The sequence below is a fragment of the Desmodus rotundus genome, chromosome 3, assembly GCF_022682495.2.
Source record: "Desmodus rotundus isolate HL8 chromosome 3, HLdesRot8A.1, whole genome shotgun sequence".
NCBI classification, from domain to species: Eukaryota; Metazoa; Chordata; class Mammalia; order Chiroptera; family Phyllostomidae; genus Desmodus; species Desmodus rotundus.
Genome location: NC_071389.1, coordinates 15663950 through 15683924, shown reverse-complemented (window position 1 = coordinate 15683924; position 19975 = coordinate 15663950). Strand labels below are relative to the sequence as shown.

The following is a 19975-nucleotide window of genomic DNA, read 5'->3' as shown; positions in this document are numbered from 1 at the left end:
CTTATGGTGTCTTGGAGTCAAGGTGGGTCATACTTTCAGTTCCTGAAACAATAGCGTTTACATGCATTGATTGCTAAGCTGATTACCTGAAACTAAAACTTTTCCAAAATTTGAGTCCCCCATGAAGGGCACACGCCTGGGTTGCATGCCTGGTCCGTGGTTGGGGGTGTACAGGAGGCAGGCAATGGATGTTTCTCTCACACACCCATGTTTCTCTCCCTCTGTTCCTCTCTCCCTTCCCCTCTCTCTAAAAATAAATAAAATAAAAAATCCCACTGTGACGTGGCTCAGTTAGTTGAGTGTCATCCCACACATCAAAAGGTCATAGGTTCAATTCCCGGTCAGGGCACATGCCTTGGTTGCAGGCTGCTCCCCAGTAGGGATCATAAGGGATCAGCTGGAGAGTGCTGCCTCTCTGCCTGGTAGTGTAGGGTGAGGTCCCTGGTGGGGCATTCTCTTGGGAATGCCCCCACGTTAGCCCCCGGGGACGGAGTTAGCACTTGGTTACCTGCTGTACCCAGAGACACTAATGCCCGATTACAACCACAACAGACAAAGACGGATTTTCCGCCCCTCTTTCTCTGAGCTATCGGAGGGGAGAAGATTTAGACTAAATAGTACACAAAAATGTCGATCACGCACCAAACTGAACTTTTTAAGACTTAGAAGATGAGACTGTGCTTTGCATCAAGAAAGAAAAGCTACAGGACCCTTTTAAGCAAGGACAAGTCTCCAGAGAAGTTAAAGAGGCTCTGGCGAGAACGAATCGAGGGGCCGCCACTGCCATGTCCACTGACTGGTTCCCCTGGTGTTTGTATTACGAGGCCAGTCTGTGCCGGACATTGATGGAACTGCTGTCAAAGGCCTTCGCAGCCTCGGCAAGGCGTTTATTTCTCTGGGCCTCGGTTTCCTGAGCTGTGAAATACCTCTCTTTTCTGAGGGCCCTGCTGGGCTTAGCCAGCTGGTAAAGGGATCTGAGATCTCTCAGCTCCAAGCAGGAAACTTAAATGTGTCCTTGGCCTTAAATGTGTCCTTGGCCTAGGGAATAAGTCAGGCAGCAAGTCTGAAAGAAGAGTTCCTCTGTATAGGGAGGAAATACACATTTTTAAATTTGTTGTGTAAAGATGTTAATTGTAATGTTATTCCGAACAGTTTTATTGCAACATTAACTTACCATAAATTTCACCTCTTGTAGGTGTACAATTTAACAACTTGTAGTAAGTTTACAGAGTTACTATCACAACCTAATTTTAGAACATTCAAACATTCCAGAGATCTCTCATGCCTATTTTCACTCCTACCCCTGGCAATCACTAGTCTACTTCCTGTCTTATAGATTAACCTTTTCTGGACATTTTGCATAAATAGAATCATGCAATATATGTTTTTTTTGTTTCTGGCTTCTTTCACTGAGCATAACGTTTCTGAGGTTCATCCATGTTGTGGCATGTATCAGGGCTTCATTCCTTTTCATGGCCAAACAATAGACTATGGCAGGGGTCCCCAACTCCCCCGTGTGGTCTGCTAGGAGTCCGCCTGCAGCGAAGTCCGCCTGCCTCCTGAGCTCCGCCTCCTGCCTCCCCACACCCTCATCCCCCCACCATCCGCAATGTGCAAGGTAGCCAGCTCACCTGAGCCCTGCCCCCCACCTCCCTGCCCCACCGCCAGTCTTCCACGAAACCAGTCCCTGGTATGGATATACCACATTTTGTTTATCTATTCATCAATGACAGATGCTTGGGTTGTTTCCACTTTGGGGTCTATTATGAATAATGCTTCTATGAACATTTGTGTATAAGTCTCCTTTTTTCCACAGGTACATAAACTATTTATGAACAGACCAGGCCTAGAGATTTATTTCTTCTTGGACACACCCACCGTGCGACCCTGGCGGCCTGTGATCTTGGTGTGCTGGCCTCAAACACGAAGACCCCAGAAGTGATGCAGCCCTCTGTGGGCCCGGATTTTCTTCAGCCGCTCCAGGTCTTCATGGAGCTTGTTGTCCAGAACACTGGCCAGGGCCTGGCTGTGGTGTCCATCCTTCACATCCTTCTGTGTGTGCAAGAACCAGTCTGGGATCTTGTCCTGGCATGTGTTCTGCATCATGGTGATCACCTATTCCACCGCATCCTCTGTGAGCCCTCCTGCCTTTCGGTGAGGTCGGTGTCTGCTTTCCTCAGCACCACTGAGCATGCCTTCGCCCCACACCCGTCACTGCATGATGGCAAAGGCTATCTTCCGTCGCCCGTGGATACTGGTGTTGCGTACTCGCAGATGTGCTGGAACTTCTCAGGAATCACTAGACACAGGGCTGCCGCGGTGGGTAGGCCTCCTGTGGAAGAGATGTGCATAAGTCTGTGTGGATGTGTGTTTTCAATTCTCTTGGGCAGATTCCTGGGAGTGGAATTGCTGGGTCATTTGATAAGTATGTCTAGTTCTGTTAGAAACTAACTGCTAAACTGTTTTCCAGAGTGGCTGTGCCACTTTTACATTCCCATCAACAATGTATAACGGTTCCAATTTCCTCACCTCCTGGTTGCTTACTTCTGTTTCATTGTAACCATTTGAGTGAGGTTGAAACTCATTGTGTTTTCGATTCTATTTGTCCCGTGACTGATGATGCCGAGCATCTTCACACGTGCACATTGGCTGTTCACACATCCCCCTTGGTGAAAATCTATTCAAATCCTTGGCCCATTTTTTAATTGAATTATTTATCTTTTTATTGAGTTGTAAACTCAGTTTGCAAATATAAATATAAGATTGACAGTCTGACTTATCTTTTCTTTTTAGTAACTTTATCATAAACGTAAGGGTTTATTTCTGGGCTCTCAGTTCTGTTCTGTATGTCTATTCTCGCGCCAGTACCATGCTGTTCTGGTCACGTAGTTCAATATTATGTTTTCAGATCAGGAAGTGAAAGTCCTTTACTTTGTTCTCCATTTTCAGAATTGTTTTGAATACTTTAGATTCTTTGTATTTTCGTATAAATTTTAGGATCAGCTTATTGATTTCTGCAAAAAAAATGCTTGCTGGGAGTTTGATAGGGGTTGAATTTAATACAGTATCAATTTGGACAGAACTGTTGTCTTAACAATATTGAGCCTTTTAATCCATGAGCATAGACTCTCTCTCCAAATATTTTTATCTTTTAAAATTTCTTCCAGCTGTGTTTTGTACATTTTATCGTACAATCTTACACTATATTTATTCCTCGATATTTATACTTCTTTTTAACGTGGTTATGCGCAATGTTATTTTAATACTGAAAGAAAAAGAGGAAGAAAGAAAAATAAAAATATTCTGAATATGTAACTCTGGAGAGATGAGCAAATTATGGTTTCTTCTCTTGGCGGGATATTCTGGGGCTTTTAAAAGTGATTATTATGTATTTCCCCCAGAAAGATCGTGCTGATTGTGTAGAACCACCAAGAAAGTGGAGGGTAGGGACAACACGTAACTCAGCTTTTCCCAGGACGGAGCAGAAAGCCAGGCACAAACTCGATGCTCTGTGTGGTGGCCACGAGTGCTGGCCACCACACACTGGTTTCACAGCATTTACCACGACTTGAATAACAGCATAGTCAGCGGGGAAAAATCGGGTCACCATTGAGCCGATCCAAAGTGGCTTGCCTACAAAGCTACTTGGGTGGCCCACTTGGCATTAATAGCGGAAGATGGATAGTCTGCCTGCTCCGGGTAAACAGTGGCTTTTATCCAGTCCACTACGCTGGCTGTGCCCTCAGGAATGACCTGTGTATCTGGATCATGTACAGCCACCTGCGGATGTTCCACAGGGAGCCGTGGGTCCTGCGGTAACCAGAGCCACTCTTCCAATCAGCTGCATTCAAGACCATGTGTTTTATGGACGTTCAGCCTCACTCATAATAGGAGAAATGCGAGGTAAAAGAAAACCGAGATTCCATTTTTCACCTAGTGAATTAGCAGACATTAAAGGTTGGATACCACACTCAGGCGCAAGGGAAACAGGCACATTTATACATTGCTTGGGAGGAGTGTAAATTAGCCCAATGAGAAGCACACCTTAGCAATATTTCCCAAGATCCCCTTTCACCTGATAATTCTACTTCTGGGACTGCATCTTACAAATATCCTGGCACACCGACAGGCAAAATGATGTAGGGGAAGGGAAGGTCGTTCATCACAGCATTGTTCATAAGCAAGAGACTAGAAACAGTGTAAATGTTCATAAATGGGAGATTGGTTAGTGAATTATGATCCATAAATACAGTGGAAACCATTCAGCCATAACTAGGAGTGATGAAGCCTTGTATGTTCGGGTCCACGGAGGAAGCCTCGCGTGCACATACATTCTTGTGCGTGCACGAATGATTTCCGAGAACAGTTAAGTAGAAAAAGCAAGCAGCAAACCTGGGCGGTCCGCTCCATTTACGTCAGTGCAAGGGGGGCACACATGGGCCTGTGGTGCCCACAGATTGAACAAAAGAAAAGAGCTTTGTCTTTTGCCCCAACTGCCTGTTTAGATACTTTCTTCAGGTTGGGTCTTCATGTCCCTTGGTTAAAACCTGGAACAGGGCCCATCACTTTATTGGACACTCACAGATTTTTTCAAAAAAGGTTTCAATCACTGTAATTCATGAAATGGTTTCAGTGTTTTGGGAAAGTAAGAGTCACAACTTCGGACTATTCTAAGATTTTCGCTCCCCCAGCCTAGGACTGTGTAAAGATGCCTTTTCTTCCCCATTCCCTCCCTTCATCTCTGTCCCATTTACCTCTGTGTGTGGGGAACTGTTCCAGTCCTGGGGATACAGCAGTGGCCAGTGGGCCCTGACAACCTCCCGGGGCTGACATTCCGGCGGGAAGAATTAAACGGTGTGTCGGGGGTGCTGAGTGCTCTGGAGGAAAACGAGGCCAGGGAGGGTTATTAAAAGATTCTTGGTAGGATGGGGTGCTGGTGGGGGCAGGGGCCCATTTATACAGGTGGTCAGGGAAAGCCTAATCAGGCAACATTTAAACAGAGACCCAAAGGACGGGGGGCAGCCAGACAGTCCTCTGCAGCCAGCGCAGCTTCGTGGCCACGAGACCTGTGCAGTCACACCGGGCCTGCGCTCAGCAGGGTCCCCTGCTTGGTCTAATGTTTTGCTGTCTCTGTGTTCAGATGCTTAAATTTTGAACAAAGGCCTGTGTTTTCATTTTGTACAGGGCCCCAGAAATTATGTAGCTGGTTCCTTCTGGTGCAAAGTGAGCGCCAGGCAGAAGACACATCAAGTGCAAAATTAGAGAGGTAGGAATGTATCGGCATCTTTGAGTCGGCAGTAGGAAAGGAGCACAGGGTTGGCTTCTTCTCTGTTTCTGCCTTTTGAGCCCATCCACTCCTCGTCCCCACCCCACTGCGGTTCTGACCCCTCCAGGTCTCTCAGGAGGCGGGGAGGGTGAGGTTACAGAATACTGACTTGAGCTAGTATTCATGTTTTCCAGGCTTGGCAGAGATTTAAGCCTGACTCTTTTTTTTGTTGGAGAGTAGGGGCGCTTCCCTGGAAATCTTGGTCTGATCTCCACCAAAGCAGAGCCTGAGACAGAGACTTAGGAGCTTATAGCTTGTTTGGGAGGTGACTCCACGAAGTCAAGGGAGGAAGTGGGGTGAGCGAGACGAGGAAGGAGGCAAAGCACAGAGGAGGACGCATCTTCCAGATTGCTGCTTTAGGTAGTGGAGCCTGGCTTCCGGGCCGAGGTGCAAACAGAATGCCTCTCCCATGTTATCTCCTCTTGGTCAGGGGGCTGGGGCTTTCTCCAACAGCTTCGGTGCACCACTGGGTGAGGGCTGTGCCCAGGTGTTAAGTGCCTGCACTTCTCGTCTGCACCTAACTAGGAGGCTGACTACAGCTTCCAAGAGAGGCTAGAGGCTGGGGGCAGGCCTTGTGGGGCTTGGGATGGAGCTGGGATAGCCTAGAACTGCCCATTGCTGCTGGGCTGAAATCTGAGGTGGCCGAGAAGGCGTGGTCCTTTGTGTCTGCCGCACCGGGGACGTCACGGTGGGTTCTCCCATCTGGACACCCCTTGAGAAGGGCAGACAAATCTCCACCGGCCAGTTGCTTATGATGGCTCTCCCAACCCCAGGACACCCCAGAATGCCTCCAGTCTCTTTCTGCTGAGGCCTCATGGTCCCTTCAGGAGACCTTCCTAGGCTGGATCTAAGGCCACCCCAGACTGACTCTGTTCTATGGCCCAACTCTGGCCTGGAGGCAGCACACACAAGTGGTCTGCTCAGGTGGGAGTGCATTCCCTCTCACCACTGCCCTCTACTCTGCCAGCCAGCCCTTTGGGATTCTTGGGCAAGAGTCAGATACCAGGCCGCTGAGTCCAGGGGACATTGCCACCTCTCTGGTTTCTTTGAGGCCCCTCACCAGGCTTGAAATGAGAGGAAAGCCACCCCATCCCATCCAAATCTCTCCAAAGGAAACCCTCTCTAGCCTCTAACTCCAGCCTTCACATAGCCTTCAGGATAAAACCCTCCACCTGGGTGAGGCCTGCTATATTCTACACCCTCCCTTTCTAATGTCATCTTCTGCCACCAGGTCCCCATGCTCCAGCCCCAGAACATAGTGGCTCATTCCCTAAACTTACCCCATCACTCATACCTCTGTCCCTTTGCACATGCTGATCCCTCTGCCTGGAAAATTCTTCCCCTCTTCACGGCCTGGTGAACTCCTCTTCATCCTGTAAGACTCACTGTAAGGGGCCTGCAGGCGATGAATCTCTGTAGGAAGTCAGCCCCTCTCACATTATGCTTGCTCTGCACCCTGCATGGTTGACATTGTGGTCTTAGGTCAGACTCTCTGGGCCTGAGTCCAGGCTTTGCTATATGTATGAGTCAGGAATTGCTTCAATAATGCTGCATAACAAGTCACTTAAAAAATTTTGGAGACTTACAACAAGCATTTATTTTCCTCACCAATTGGCACAAGAAGGGAATAAAGAATTGAAATAGGGTAATCACTGGCATTTACTGAGCAATTACTATATGCTAGGCACTGTGAGCACGTTACATGTCTTACTTCATTTACTCCTCATGCCAACAGTATGTGGCAGGTATTACTGATGGTGTTTTAGAATGGAGGAGGTAGATGCCCAGAGACATTACATAACTTGCCCAGGGTAGCATAGCTTGTAAGTGGTAGAGCCAAGATGTGAACCCAGGCAGAATACACCTAGGTGCTTCAGTACTTTGCTGCCTCCAATGAATGATGCCGTTGTTTGGGGGCAAAGACAGCAGTGGGTTCAGGACAGCTCAGGGACCCACATTCATCCTTTCTCTTACTTTGGGGCCGTTGCAGCCCTTCCTGATGGTCTGACTTGTGAAGCCTTTCGACTCCTGTCAGGTAGTTGACTTAGGCCTGTGCACAAATCCAGTCTCCCTGCAGACCTGCCCTGTTCCTCTAAAGGCTGAACCTGTGACCTGGGAGGGCAGCTGGTTGATGCGCAGGTTATTAAATAGGTTCCCCTTCCAGGGCTGAAGGATTATGGGGCTCCTAGAGCAGTGGGGGTCACTGCACCTCACGGGCGGGGTGGGGGAGGCCTATGCTGGGGGAGCAGGCGGATAGGACGGGAGGTGCCCTTGGCCGTGCTATAGCTGTTACAGCAGATCAGGGCAGAGAAGAAAGCGTCCTGGCCCCACAGTTTCACTCCTTGGTAGCAGTTCTGTGTAGCAGATAGGGACTGGACTCGGTCCAGGCCTGCCGCTAGCCGAGTGAGTGGCCTTGGGCAAGTAGCATCCTCCCAAGCCTGCTTCCTTATCTGCAAACTGAGATAATGACAGAACCCCCTCCCGGGCCTACAGTGCATGTGAGGGGCTGTATCCTGGGCCAGGACTGGTCACTGTGTTACTTCTATAATTTTTAACATCCACTCTCAAATACCCACAGCCAAGTTTAATGGTTAACTGCCTTTTCTCCCCAAGCACAACTCAGGTCCCTTCTCAGAGCCTGAATACATCAGGAGATGTGTGACCTGGAATACATCATTTCTCCCTTCTGGGCCTGTTTTTCTACCCATAAAATGGGGGTCAGCACACTCCCCTCATACACGAAGTTGATGAGGTAATATAACAATCCCATGTCCCCTTTCTGAGCCTCAGTTTCCTGATCTGTACAATGGGTTAGGGTTGTCTGGATTAAAGGAGGTAGTCATGGCAACTGCTTAGGGCTGTCGCTGCACATTTGAAGAGATTAATAAACTCTGGCTTTAAAAGTAAGCCCAGTACAGAGCAGGAGTTCCAAAGATGGAAGCTGAATCCAAGTCACCTTCCAAGTCTTAAATTTCTATTCACTATGATAGAATACATTCTATGTTATAGAATATACTCTCCATAATGTCCTTGCTTGTTTTCATTTCCTATACCTACCTTTTCTAAATGATTAGATTTTCTATGCCACTTTTCCTTTCCCCATGGGTAAAGGAGATTTAACTAATTTCTATGGGTTTGTTTGAACCTGTTGAAGTAGAGACCTGTTTCCTATATTATGTTTATACACATTTTATTTTAGTAAAGAAATATACATTCCTTGGGTACATCTCAACTGAGAAAAAACCTTCATATCCATCGTTTTATTTACTCCTCCTAACAGCCCTGTCGGGCTGGTATTCCATTTTACCTTAATAAAACTGGAGCCCAGAGAGAGCAAGGAGACTTGCCCAAGGTCACAGGGCGAGTTAGAGGTAGGGCCAGGACTTGGGACCTGTCACCAAGCCCCATAGCTCTTTCCCAGTGGACTCAGAGCTCCGCGAGGGCAGAGCAGCGTTCCTCCAGGGCTGTCTTCTCTTAGCCCTCGGTCCATCAGGCTGTCCACTCCCAAGATGCAGTGGGGTGTCTCTCACGCTGCCTGGTCCAGGTCTTTGCACACCTGAGGAGCGGACAACCACTGCCATTCTTAGTCCGATATTTACCGAGGGCCTATTCTGGGCAGGCATCCCTCACTCTTCAGACGCTCTGACTCCTGGGGGAGACGGCCACTTACACTAGGGAGTAGTGAGGCGGTGCTTTAATACGGGTCCAAACAATGTACCTGGGCCTGGGCAGAGCAGGGGACGTTGCCCAAGGAGAGGGTTTTAGGTGGGAAGTTGAACGAGACAGGAGTGCAGAGGTGGGATGGAGCTCCCCAGGCAGAGCTGAAGATGGGGAAGGCCGGGCATTATCTCAAGCAGAGGTAGCTTGGGGAGGGGCGGGGTGTGTGGGTTTAAGTGGCTGCCGGAATCTCTAGGGCTCCAGCTGGGAAACTTTTCCCGCTCCTGCTGCAACTTACTCTCTCCAGATAAAATCCACAAGGCCCAGACCTAAGAGCTGGTAGTTCGAGTTTGCCGGAAGTGGGAACCGCTCAGTTGGAGCCTCCGCAGTGCCATCGCCATCAAGCCCTGGCACTGGGGCAACAACTTCTGCTCTCTGGCCTCCGTTTCCCCATCTGCACGGTAACCGCAGAAGCTCCCAGGTCTCCGCCTTCGGTGTGTGTTACCCTTCTTGCATCCGCGTGCAACAAGTGGACTTGGTCAGGGAGAAGCTGGCACTCGCCCAGGTCTCCACCAGCGGAGGCCGGCCAGGAGCCTTGGAGCTGCCCAGCTTGCAGCCAGCAGCTGCCTGGCCCTCCCCTCTGGCTCGGGGTGGGGCCGCCACCCGGCTGCTCCCTTATCTGTGAGCTTGCAGCCAGAAGCACACGGCCGCCTCTTCCAGTTCCGCTGGCTCCGCCGCCGCAGGTACCCGGCTGGGGCGCAGTTGCAGGGGCGGGTGGTGTGCAGCTGGGGTTTTCCTGCGGAGCGTGGGGTGCTGCGGGCAGCCTGGAGACCTGAGTGTGTGGGTGTGCGGAAGGTCACAAGGGGAGAGAGCGAGGGAAGGCAGGACAGCGTCGCTGGAGCTGGGGCATCTCCGGACGCCAGGGGAAGTCAGCTGGGGATGCGGGCACCACTGCGGAGGGAGTGGGAGCAGGAAGGAGGAGCAGAGGCGGAGGGGACCTTCTCAGGGATGAGTGGGCGGAGTTAGGAGGAGAAGGGGAAGAAGAGCTGGCTACTTCCACTGGAGAAGGAATCTAGGGAGACTCTAGGGGCAAAAAAGGGTGTGAGTACCTGGAGCTGGGTAATGTGAGGGGGTCCCGGTTGGAAAACCGGGAACAGTGGGAACAGCAGTGCTGGGGGATTGAGAGGGGCTGTTGCTCCTAAAGGAGCCTGGGCCCCTCGCGATGGGGAAGCCCCCCTGATGTCAGGAGTGGGTGGGGGTTCCCCTCACCCAGTAAGGGTAGGGGAAGATGGAGCCGCACACCGCCCAAAGGGTTCGCCTCCAGCCTGCAGGCTTTGAGGATCTAGAGGTTTCCCTGGGACAGCCCCTGCAGGCCTGGCGGGAGTGTGTGGCCAGTCAGGCCAACGCTGGGAGGTTTGGGAGTTTGGTGGATTCTCAGAGCCTGGTTGCACCTGGGTGGATGGGCCAGGATGCTATCTGAGAGGGACCCAGCCTTCTGTCCTGGGGCTTGTGCCACCTCTGGGCCTTTTGGTGAGAGGCCGGCCCTCTCCAGCCTCAGATCCCCTGCCTAGAGGACTTGTGGCTGGTTAGTGGTGAAACTCAGATCCCGTTTCTGTATCCCATGCTGGCTGACTGTAGCCAGCTAACCCAGCCTCTTTGGGCTTGCGTGCCTCCTTCAGGCTCTTCCCTGTCTTCAGAGCATCTGTGTGTCTGAGCTCCATGGAAGAATCCCTTTAAGAGTTATTTATTTCATTCTGATCACACTTTTCGGTACAAATGGAGAGCCCCCCTCCAAGTACAGTTACAAAAAATAAAAATGGGTTCTGTTCAGTTTTGGAAGTTATGGAAGGACATTTCCAACACATTGGGATGAGTTGGGGAACTGGTTTCCATCTAGGGAGGTGACCCAGTTGCAGCCAGTCAGGATGAAAACTTTGCTCCTATAATCTGTGGCCACCCACTGGGTGCCTGGGAGTTGGCCACAGTGGATAAAGGGCAAGAGAACTGGTTTTAAGAGTTAGATGGACGTGCTGTGCTCTGCCATCCTACCTCTGGGACTTTGACACCAACTTAGATGCAGGTTGAGAGGGTTATAACCAGCAAGCACCTGTAAATTATTAATGTTAGTGCTTAATCTTGTTAACATTTCAGGCTCTACCATACTGTGTCATCCTTGTCAGGGTCCCCCAAGAGTTTACCTCTGACAACCCCAGTATTAACACAGGTCTTGGCCTTACTGTTATTTTTATTTAATGAGGCTAAACTTTGCTTTCCATGGAAAGATAAAGTTATCTTTAAGGAAGTGAGCTGATCAGAGCCTACAAAAGCAACATTGAATACATTTTACCCTTGAACAAGGAGGGGATTGGGGTGCAGCCCCCTTCATTCAAAAATCTGCCTGTAAACTTTTGATTCTCCAAAAATGTAACTACTAATAGCCTACTTTTGACTGGAAGCTTTACCAATAACACAAACAGTTGATTAACACATGTTTTATATGTTATATGTATTATATATACTGCAGTCTCACAATAACATAAGCTAGAAAAATGAAAATTTTATTAAGGAAATTATAAGGAAGATACATTTAAGTACTATATGTATTTATTGAAGATATTCACGTGTAAATGGACCTGCGCAGTTCAAACCCGTGTTTTTCAAGGGTCCGCTGTATTTTGCTACCAGAGGAGGCAAAAGAAGAAGTGGAATTATAACCAAATAATACTTGTAATAGTTAGGTGTTATTTAGTTAGGCTTTTAAGAGGTCAGGGTATTAATATCCTTAGGTGTTACCCTTGATTGTGAACTAGCTGGGCTGTTAGTTCTCTGCGGTGGTATTTTAAGAAGGTGAAAGATGTATACAATCTGAAGAGAAACCAGAGTATCGAGGTGGTATTTTAACTACTTTGTTCACTGGAAGCTCCAGTCCTGGCCTAAAACAAATGTTGTCTTCGGGCCTGAAGGGCCCTTGGAAGTTATTGGTGAATTCACTGTCCTTGACATTTGTAGAGACAGAGCCGAGAGAGGAATGGACTTATCCAATGTCACACGGGGATTGAGTGGCTAAGCCAAAACTAGAACCCAACAAACAGTGGAGCCAAGGCTGTGTGTGCTAGAGCCAACACCTAGGATCTGTGACAGTTTTGCTTTTGCAAGAGCCCTTTGTAGTTATTATCCTCTGATTTTAAATAAGGAAACAGGCTCAGAGAGGTTAAGGAATTTAAGCAAAGTCACACAGCTAGTAAGTTCCAGACTTGAAATCCCACCCTCACATAAAAATGGGAGCCTGGCTTCTTTTGAAATAGTCTGCCCGAGGAGAGTGGTAGACACCCTTCTTTGGGGCAGCAGCTCTCTCTCAGTCACCACTTGGGTGGCTTCTCTCTGGGCTGGACTTTCCAGGTCCCGGGGCATTTGTTTTGTTTGTCAGAGCAGGGAGCCTGTCTGTTTCATTCACCCTGCGTCCCAGCCCCTGTGGCATTCCTTGCGCCTGGCATATAGCAGGCACTGAGTAAAATCTGTGGGATGCGTACAGCCCAGTGGTCTCCCACGTACTACCCATGTACTACCCCATCCCCACAACCTGGTCTCCTAGTTTTGCCCCCAGAAGTCTGGGGGGACTCTTTGACAGTGTGTATCCAGTGGAGAGACCAGGAGGAACTGAGGGTGGCAAGTCTTGGTTGAAGAGCAGATGAGGAGGTTGACCTCAGTTTAGGAAAAGGGGAATGCGAATTGGGAGGGCTGGGAGGTGGGAGGGGGAGGAGGAAGGAGCTGCTCAGACTGACCCCCACTCCCACTTGGACCCTGGAGATTTCAGTTCGGAGGCTCTGCCCACCCGACAGCCTTCCAAACTTGCAAGACATGCCCAGCCAGGCCACATGCCTTTTGTATGACCTGCTAGCAGTGTTGAGGTCCTTTACCTTCTCCCCTTCTCACTCCTGCTTGTTCAGGGAGAGGGCTGCTGGGGCTTCGGCCCTTTCCCTGGGGGTTTCACTTCCTCTCTAGGGTCTGTGGGCAAGTGTAAAGCTTCAAGGGCTCTGTGAACCCAGAGGGGTTACTCTGAATGGTCTTTGCTGAAAACATTTTATTTCGTAAGGTCAGTGTCCCCAGAAGTCCAAACTCTAGTCAAATTCCCCTTGTCCCAAGAAGCACCCTCAGCGAAAGGTAAATATTTAAAGAGACACAGTTAACTTTCAAAGGCCCCAAACCCAGTGGAACCAGCTACTGAGCGCTAAAAGAGGACTGAGTTTTTTAGAGAACCCCAAGCCAATCTCTCAGGCTAGAAATACTTCAAATACTTGCAACTATTATTAATAATTAATTACTACTATTGATAATTAATAACAACGCCAATCCTTTATTGAGTCCCTAAATGTGCTAAAACTTTGTTCTAATAAACTTAATCTTTCCAGCCATCTGTGAGGTAGATAATAATTTCCACGAGGGAGCTAAGGGTCAGAGGCGGTAGGTCACTTGTCTTAGGTCACATAGCTGTTATGTTACAGAATCAGGAGTCAGACTTGGTTTGTCTGAATCTGAAGTCCTTCTCTTTCATGAGGCTTTATAGCATCTGCTTTCTCTTTTATTCCTAACTCATTTTTATTCTGATTCCCACTGAATAGGGGACAAAAGCCGCCAAGTTTGCCTGGTAACCATTAACTAGGCCCCGGACAACTCGTCTCAGCCCAACTGTGCCTGCCTTGCTGGGTGGTCTTGGGTAAGTCATAGCTTTGCAGCCGGCCTGTGGTATCTACAAATGTTTTATGCAGAGGTGAATGGCCAGTTTCCTTCCGCAGCTGAGATTTGGCCAGGAGGGCAGAGGTTAGCCTGGATTTGACCATGTGGGAGTGGTGATGTGGGGAGGGGAGAGGAGTGGAAGTTGTTTCTAGTCCCACCCTTTAGTGACATCACACAAGACAGCTCCAGTCCCTGGAAACCCTGCCCCTAGTGACCCTCACCTGTGGAAGTGCCACCCAGTGCTTGGCATCTGGCGAATTTGCCGAGTCCCACAGCAGAAGTCATCAGCCCCTGGCTCTAGAGTGAGCCCAGCCCCTAGGTAAGCAGTGCAAAGGGGCCATGGAGCTGCACTGGGCTGGGGTGGGGTGCCCGGAACAGGCTGGTCTGGCAGCCTGGTGGGCACACTACTCAGAGATTGCGCTGAGGGTATCCTCTGCATGCCCACCCTCATCCTTCCACCTGCTCCTCTCCCTGAATCCGGGGCCCCTTCCCATGGAGTTGGGATATCGGCACTAATATTCTGAAAATAGACCTATTCAGATGGACGGGGGCCTTTGGCTGAGGTCTAAAGGAAATAGGGTGGCAGGACCTCTGTCATCGCAGTATGTGGCCTCTGTATTCTGTGTTTAGGGCCCCTGTGCTTGGGTGAGGGGGAAGGCTGTGAAGGAGGAGGTAGTCGTGAGCCAGGGCTTCAGTGGTGTGGAGCCAGTGAGTAGCTGCTGACTGGGGGAGACCGAGGTCTCTGGATGTGAATCAGTGGCTAGAAGCATAAGAGAATAATTCATAGGAAAGGACTTGGTTGCCTGCTTTAGACCAGTATTTTCCCAAGTAATAGTTCTGTGGGATGCAGACAGGTGTGACAGGAGGCAGGGCAGCGGCAGAGCGGCTAAGGGTGTATGCTCCGCAGTCAGAGAGCTGGGTCCCAGTCCTGGCCCCACCTCTCTGTGCTGTGTGACCTTGGGTAAGAAGCTAACCTCTCTGAAATTCACTATCCTCAGCAACAAAATGGGTGTAATCATATCTACCTCACAGGCTAGTTATGAGAATTAATTGCAGCAAACTTGTAAAAAGTAAGCATATAGTAAACACTTACTACATTTTAGCTGGCTTTATAATATAATTATTACTGGGAAAGTAATAATTATTACTTGGTTTCGTAAGCTTGGCAAATGTAGGTTCAATAATAAAGCGAAGCAGGCTCCTTTGCTGCAGGACTTGGAGCTCAGGGCCTTCGGGATGCTGTGGTGCCTTGGGAAGTGCTAAGAGTGGAATATGGAGCTTTTGACTGACACAATCGATCTCGGACACCTAGGAACTAGGCCACCACACCATGTTGTCCTTCGCTGGTCTTTGTGGTGGGACAGAAACCTTCCTGGATGGGACAACTTTGGGAAAGGCCTTTCTCTCTCTCGTGTCTCTTGTCTCCTCCATGTAAAACAAAGTTGCTGAATGAGATGCTTTCAGAGGCCTGTTTTTGGCTCCCTGAGGTCCTGAGACAGGAAGGCAAAGTTGTAGACAAGGTTAGAGGCCAGGGTGTTGAGGCTGAAGCCCAGTCTTTTGGGGAGGAGTTGATCCAATGTTGTCTTCCAACCAGCAAGGCAGGGCTGGGGTGTTCTTGTGCTTGGGATGCAAGCGGTTCTATTATTTAGTCCATCGGCAAGGTCTGCTTCCTAAACCCACTGTGTGCCAGGCTGTCTGGGGAATGGGCAGTGGAAAAGCCCTGGACTCCCGTGTCCTAGCGCACTTCCTCTTTGTGCAAGAGAGTGATGACTGCTTTCATGCCTGCTTCCCCACTGGCTAGGAAAGGCTACAGACCAGAGCTCCCCAGAATTGTAATGTGGGGGAAGCTTACAGATGCCAATCAGGCTAGGGTGAGGAAGAGTGTGGGCTGAGGGTTTGTATTTTTTTTAATTTAATCTTTATTATCTTTTTTCCATTACCATTTAGTCGCCTTATGCCCCTCTTCCCCCCAGCTACCAGCACACTATTGTCCATGTCCATGAGTCCTTTTTCCTTTTTGCTCAATCCCTCCACCACTAACCTTCCTCCCCACCCCCGCTAGCTGTCATCTGTTTTCCATCTAAGAGTTTGTCTCTATTTTGCTTGTTAGTTCAGTTTGTTCATTAGATTCCACATATGAGTGAAATCATGGTATTTGTCTTTCTCTGACTGGCTTATTTCACTTGGCATAATATTCTCCAGTCCATCCATTCTGTTGCAAAGGATAAAATTTTCTTCTTTTTTATGGCAGAGTAGAATTCTTTTTAAGTGACATCATAGACTTTAAAGGTTTTATTTATTTATTTTTAGAGAGAGAGGAAAGGAGGGAGAAAGAGAGGGAGAGAAACATGATGTGTGAGAGAAACAGTGATTAGTTGCCTCTCTCACGCCCCCAGCTGGGGACCTGGCCCACAACCCAGGCATGTGCCCTGACAGGGAATCGAACTGATTACCTTTCGGTCTCCAGGCCGGTGCTCAATCCACTGAGCTACACCATCCAGGGCAGGGGCTTGTCTTGATGCTGCCTTTGCACAGCAAGGCCCCTGCGTGTACTTGGACTGTGGGTGAATTAGTGAGTGGCTTTGGGGGTGATCCTGGTGGGGGTGGTTGGTGGTAGAGAGCATGAACTCTTCTTCCTGCCCAGGTCTCCTCGTCTCTTGCAGTGTAAGAGAAGCTGTAATAAAATCTGATAAATGATGGACAGAAAACCTGAATGCTGAGTTCAATAAGTTTGTTGGAGGGAATTTATTTGATAGAGCAGCGTTGTTGGCAGGTGCTGTATTTTCAATAGATATTTGATTTAATGAATAACGATAAGCTTGAATAAAGCAACTGGTGCCAAACAAATGCTATAAAAATCTATTTATAGCATATAATTATAAAACGATTAGTAGCATCTGCCAGCTTACCTTGCAGAGGCCAGTTTGGAGTAGTGATCAAGACTAGAAACAGAAGTTAGACTGTACCTCGGCTGCTTCCGAGCTAGGTGGACGGAAGGGTGTTTAACTTCTTTGTGCCTCAGTTTCCTTATCTGAAAAATGGGAATAAAGATAGTGTCCACTTCACAGCATGCTATGAAGTGTAAATGAGTCAGTTAAATGCCTGAAACAGTGACACATTATAAGTGCTGTGTAAGTATTTGCTATGATTTGTTCTCCTTTTTATGATCTCTACCTAATCATGAAGTTTCTGAGGACCGGGCTCCAGTCCTTTCCTCCCCTGCCCTCGCCAGGACCCAGCACAGGACTTGAGGCAGAAGAGGAGCGCTCAGTTTGCTAAATAAATGACTGAATGCGTCTTAAATGCTAAATGGTATAACCCGTTATAGTTTTCCCACAGACGAATGTGGGGAGGGGGCAGTAAGGAGATCCCCTGGAGGTGGCAGCTCCAGGAGGGAAAGGAAGCTGGTACAGGGTGTTACATTTGGGTTAGGTGGGAAATAATGGAGGGAGCAGATCACAAGGTCTTGAATACTAGGGTGAGGGGTTAGGTTTTATTTTTTTGGAGTTAACAGCCATGACTGGGGTGGAAAGGCTGGAAGATAAGTGTCTGATGGTAGGAACTCAAGTAGAGAAGTCATCGTCTGAGGTTCAGGGAGCCAGGAAAGTACCACAGAAGAAATGGGTTTTGAGGGATGAATATGAGTTTGCCAGATAGGCAAGAGGAGGAAAAGTCTCAGATGCAGGGAACAGCTTATGCAAAGCTGTAGATATTTGAGACAGGCCCAGGGGATTGGTGAGGCTATGGCTGGATTTGAATGCATTGTGGTTGAGCAATAAGGCTGGGAAAGGTAGCAAGGACTAGATCATGTAGGGTAATGGAGGATCAGTGGGAGACTGAAGGGGCTAAAGACAGGCAGCTGATCTGTTAGCAATGTCATTGTCTTCGCTAGGTGAACACTGATGGCAGCACAAACATAGGAGAAAACTACAGGGGCTGCTGTGTGGAGCCTGGACTGGAAAGGAAATGGCTGAGGTAGTGAGCCTCATTCATGGATGCTTTCCTCAAATGTTCATTGAGCACGACTCTGTGTTAGACACTGTCCTAGGCATTTGGGATACATCAGGGAGCAGGACAGTCATGAGTCAGAGCTGAGCTCTCCCTTAGGATGCCTCTTTTCTTCTGAAAGTCAGTGTAGAGATAAGGGGGTGGGGAGGAGGGAGTAAGAGCTGGGTATGGGGGTGAGGGGATGAGGACTTAGCTCTGGTCCCTCTTACAGCTCCCTGCCCAGTCCACATCCATGGCCACAGCGGTGGCCCAGAAGCTTAGCCACTTTCTGCCCAGTTTGCGGCAGGACCACCAGGAGCCTCCGTCATCTGTGCAGCCAGAGCCTGTCTTCACGGTAGACCGAGCCAAGGTGCCACCCCTCTTCTGGAAGCCATACATCTACGTGGGCTACCGGCCGCTGCATCAGACTTGGCGCTTCTACTTCCGCTCGCTGTTCCAGCAGCACAACGAGGCGGTGAACGTCTGGACCCACCTGCTGGCAGCCCTGGTGCTGTTGCTGCGGCTGGCCATCTTTGTGGGGACTGTGGACTTCCGGGGAGACCCCCACGCCATGCCCCTCTTCATCATTGTCCTCGCCTCCTTCACCTACCTCTTCTTCAGTGCCTTGGCTCACCTCCTGCAGGCCAAGTCCGAATTCTGGCATTATAACTTCTTCTTCCTGGACTACGTGGGTGTAGCTGTGTACCAATTTGGCAGTGCCCTGGCACATTTCTACTATGCCATTGAGCCTGCCTGGCATGCCCAGGTACAGACCATTTTCCTGCCCATGGCCGCCTTTCTTGCCTGGCTTTCCTGCACTGGCTCCTGCTACAACAAGTATATCCAGAAGCCCGGCCTGCTGGGCCGCACATGCCAGGAAGTGCCCTCGGCGCTGGCCTATGTGCTGGACATCAGCCCGGTGGCACACCGCATCCTGGTGTCCCCCAACCCTGCCACAGATGACCTTGCTCTTCTCTACCACAAGTGCCAGGTGGTCTTCTTCCTGTTGGCTGCTGCTTTCTTCTCGGCCCTCATGCCTGAGCGCTGGTTCCCTGGCAGCTGCCACCTCTTTGGGCAGGGCCACCAGATCTTCCATGTCTTCTTGGTGCTGTGCACGCTGGCTCAGCTGGAGGCTGTGGCGCTGGACTATGAGGCCCGGAGGCCCATCTATGAGCCACTGCACACCCGCTGGCCCCACAACTTCTCTGGCCTTTTCCTGCTCACCGTGGGCAGCAGCATCCTCACTGCATTCTTCCTGAGCCAGCTGGTACGGCGCAAACTCAATCAGAAGACCCAGTGAAGGGAGGTGGCAGCTGGTAGGGAGGGAGGTAGAGTGGGAGCCCAGGGGTCTGGGCTTGGCCACATATGGGAACAAGGCCTGGTAAAGTTCTTCGTGTCTGGAATGTAGTGACTCTCTGCGCATGCCTCAGCTGCCAAAGGTGGCATTGGCCAGTCCTTGGTCCTTCAATTTAGGGATTGGCCTGGAGCTGTTGAAGTCTTTCCTGAACCTGCCCCAGCTCTCTGACTTGGGAGAGGGAAAGAGATAAAGATGTGGGCCACCCTGGTTTGCCTCCCTGCATTGCCTCTCACTAGGCCTGAGGATGGCAGGGTCAGCTGGGGCCAGGACTCTGGTTTGGGGCCTCCAGATTATCTGGTGGGGGGTAAAGGTGGAATTTAGGCCAGAATTAGATTTGAGTTGAGGGGCAGCAGAGGCCTCAGCGACTCCCATCTACCCAGATTTCATTAGTGGATAGGAGGAGGCGGGGCCCAGTATGTGCACAGGAATTACCATTGTTTGAACCCCAGCCTGGGGTTCTGGAGCTTCAGAGTCCTGAAAGTTAGATGGTGCCAGGTGCAAATGGATCCCATCCAGTGCCACATACCTCCCAGTCACTGTTCTAGACACTGAGCCCAGCAGTCCTAGCTTTGGCCTCCATGTTGCAATGTCCTGTTCCCAGCCATTTTCCTAGTTCCCTTGTTTGCGATTCAGTTATCCATTCAGTGTTTTCAGGGCTTCTGCTCAGGGGCAGACTATTGGCTGGGCCCTGTGGATCAATATAGGATCAAAGACTTTAATATTGGAATGAGCTGTCAGGGGAAGCACTGAGGAGGGAATAATCAGTGTGGCCTGGGGCCCTCAGGGTCTTAGATTGAGAAGGATGAGTAGGAGTTTTGCAGATGGAGAAGAGGGAAGGAATTCCAGGCAGAGGGGAGAACCTGTACAAAGAAAGGCCAAGAGGTATGGACGGAGTTCAGTGGGCCTGGAGCTAG

The 19975-nt window shown here is 49.7% G+C and overlaps 1 protein-coding gene and 1 pseudogene across 2 annotated transcripts; one reads left to right on the top strand and one right to left on the bottom strand.

Annotated features, from left to right (window-relative positions):
* Positions 1–1854: 1854 nt before the first annotated feature.
* LOC112299006 (small ribosomal subunit protein uS13-like) lies at positions 1855–2351 on the bottom strand (annotated as a pseudogene).
* A 7050-nt stretch (positions 2352–9401) lies between these two features.
* On the top strand, positions 9402–19105 carry PAQR7 (progestin and adipoQ receptor family member 7). 2 transcript variants are annotated; one of them, XM_045190693.2, is made up of 3 exons: positions 9402–9726; positions 13603–13697; positions 17937–19105. In XM_045190693.2, the coding sequence occupies exon 3, from the start codon at positions 17958–17960 to the stop codon at positions 19002–19004; it is 1047 nt and encodes a 348-aa protein (XP_045046628.2). In that variant the 5' UTR covers positions 9402–9726; positions 13603–13697; positions 17937–17957; the 3' UTR covers positions 19005–19105. The 2 variants fall into 2 exon arrangements, with proteins under 2 accessions (XP_045046628.2, XP_045046629.2); XM_045190694.2 differs by lacking the exons at positions 9402–9726; positions 13603–13697 and adding an exon at positions 13911–14036.
* Positions 19106–19975: the final 870 nt, after the last annotated feature.

Excerpts from the sequence above, each read along its gene's own strand:
- PAQR7 (XM_045190693.2), top strand. The coding sequence starts at position 17,958 with ATGGCCACAGCGGTGGCCCAGAAGCTTAGCCACTTTCTGCCCAGTTTG.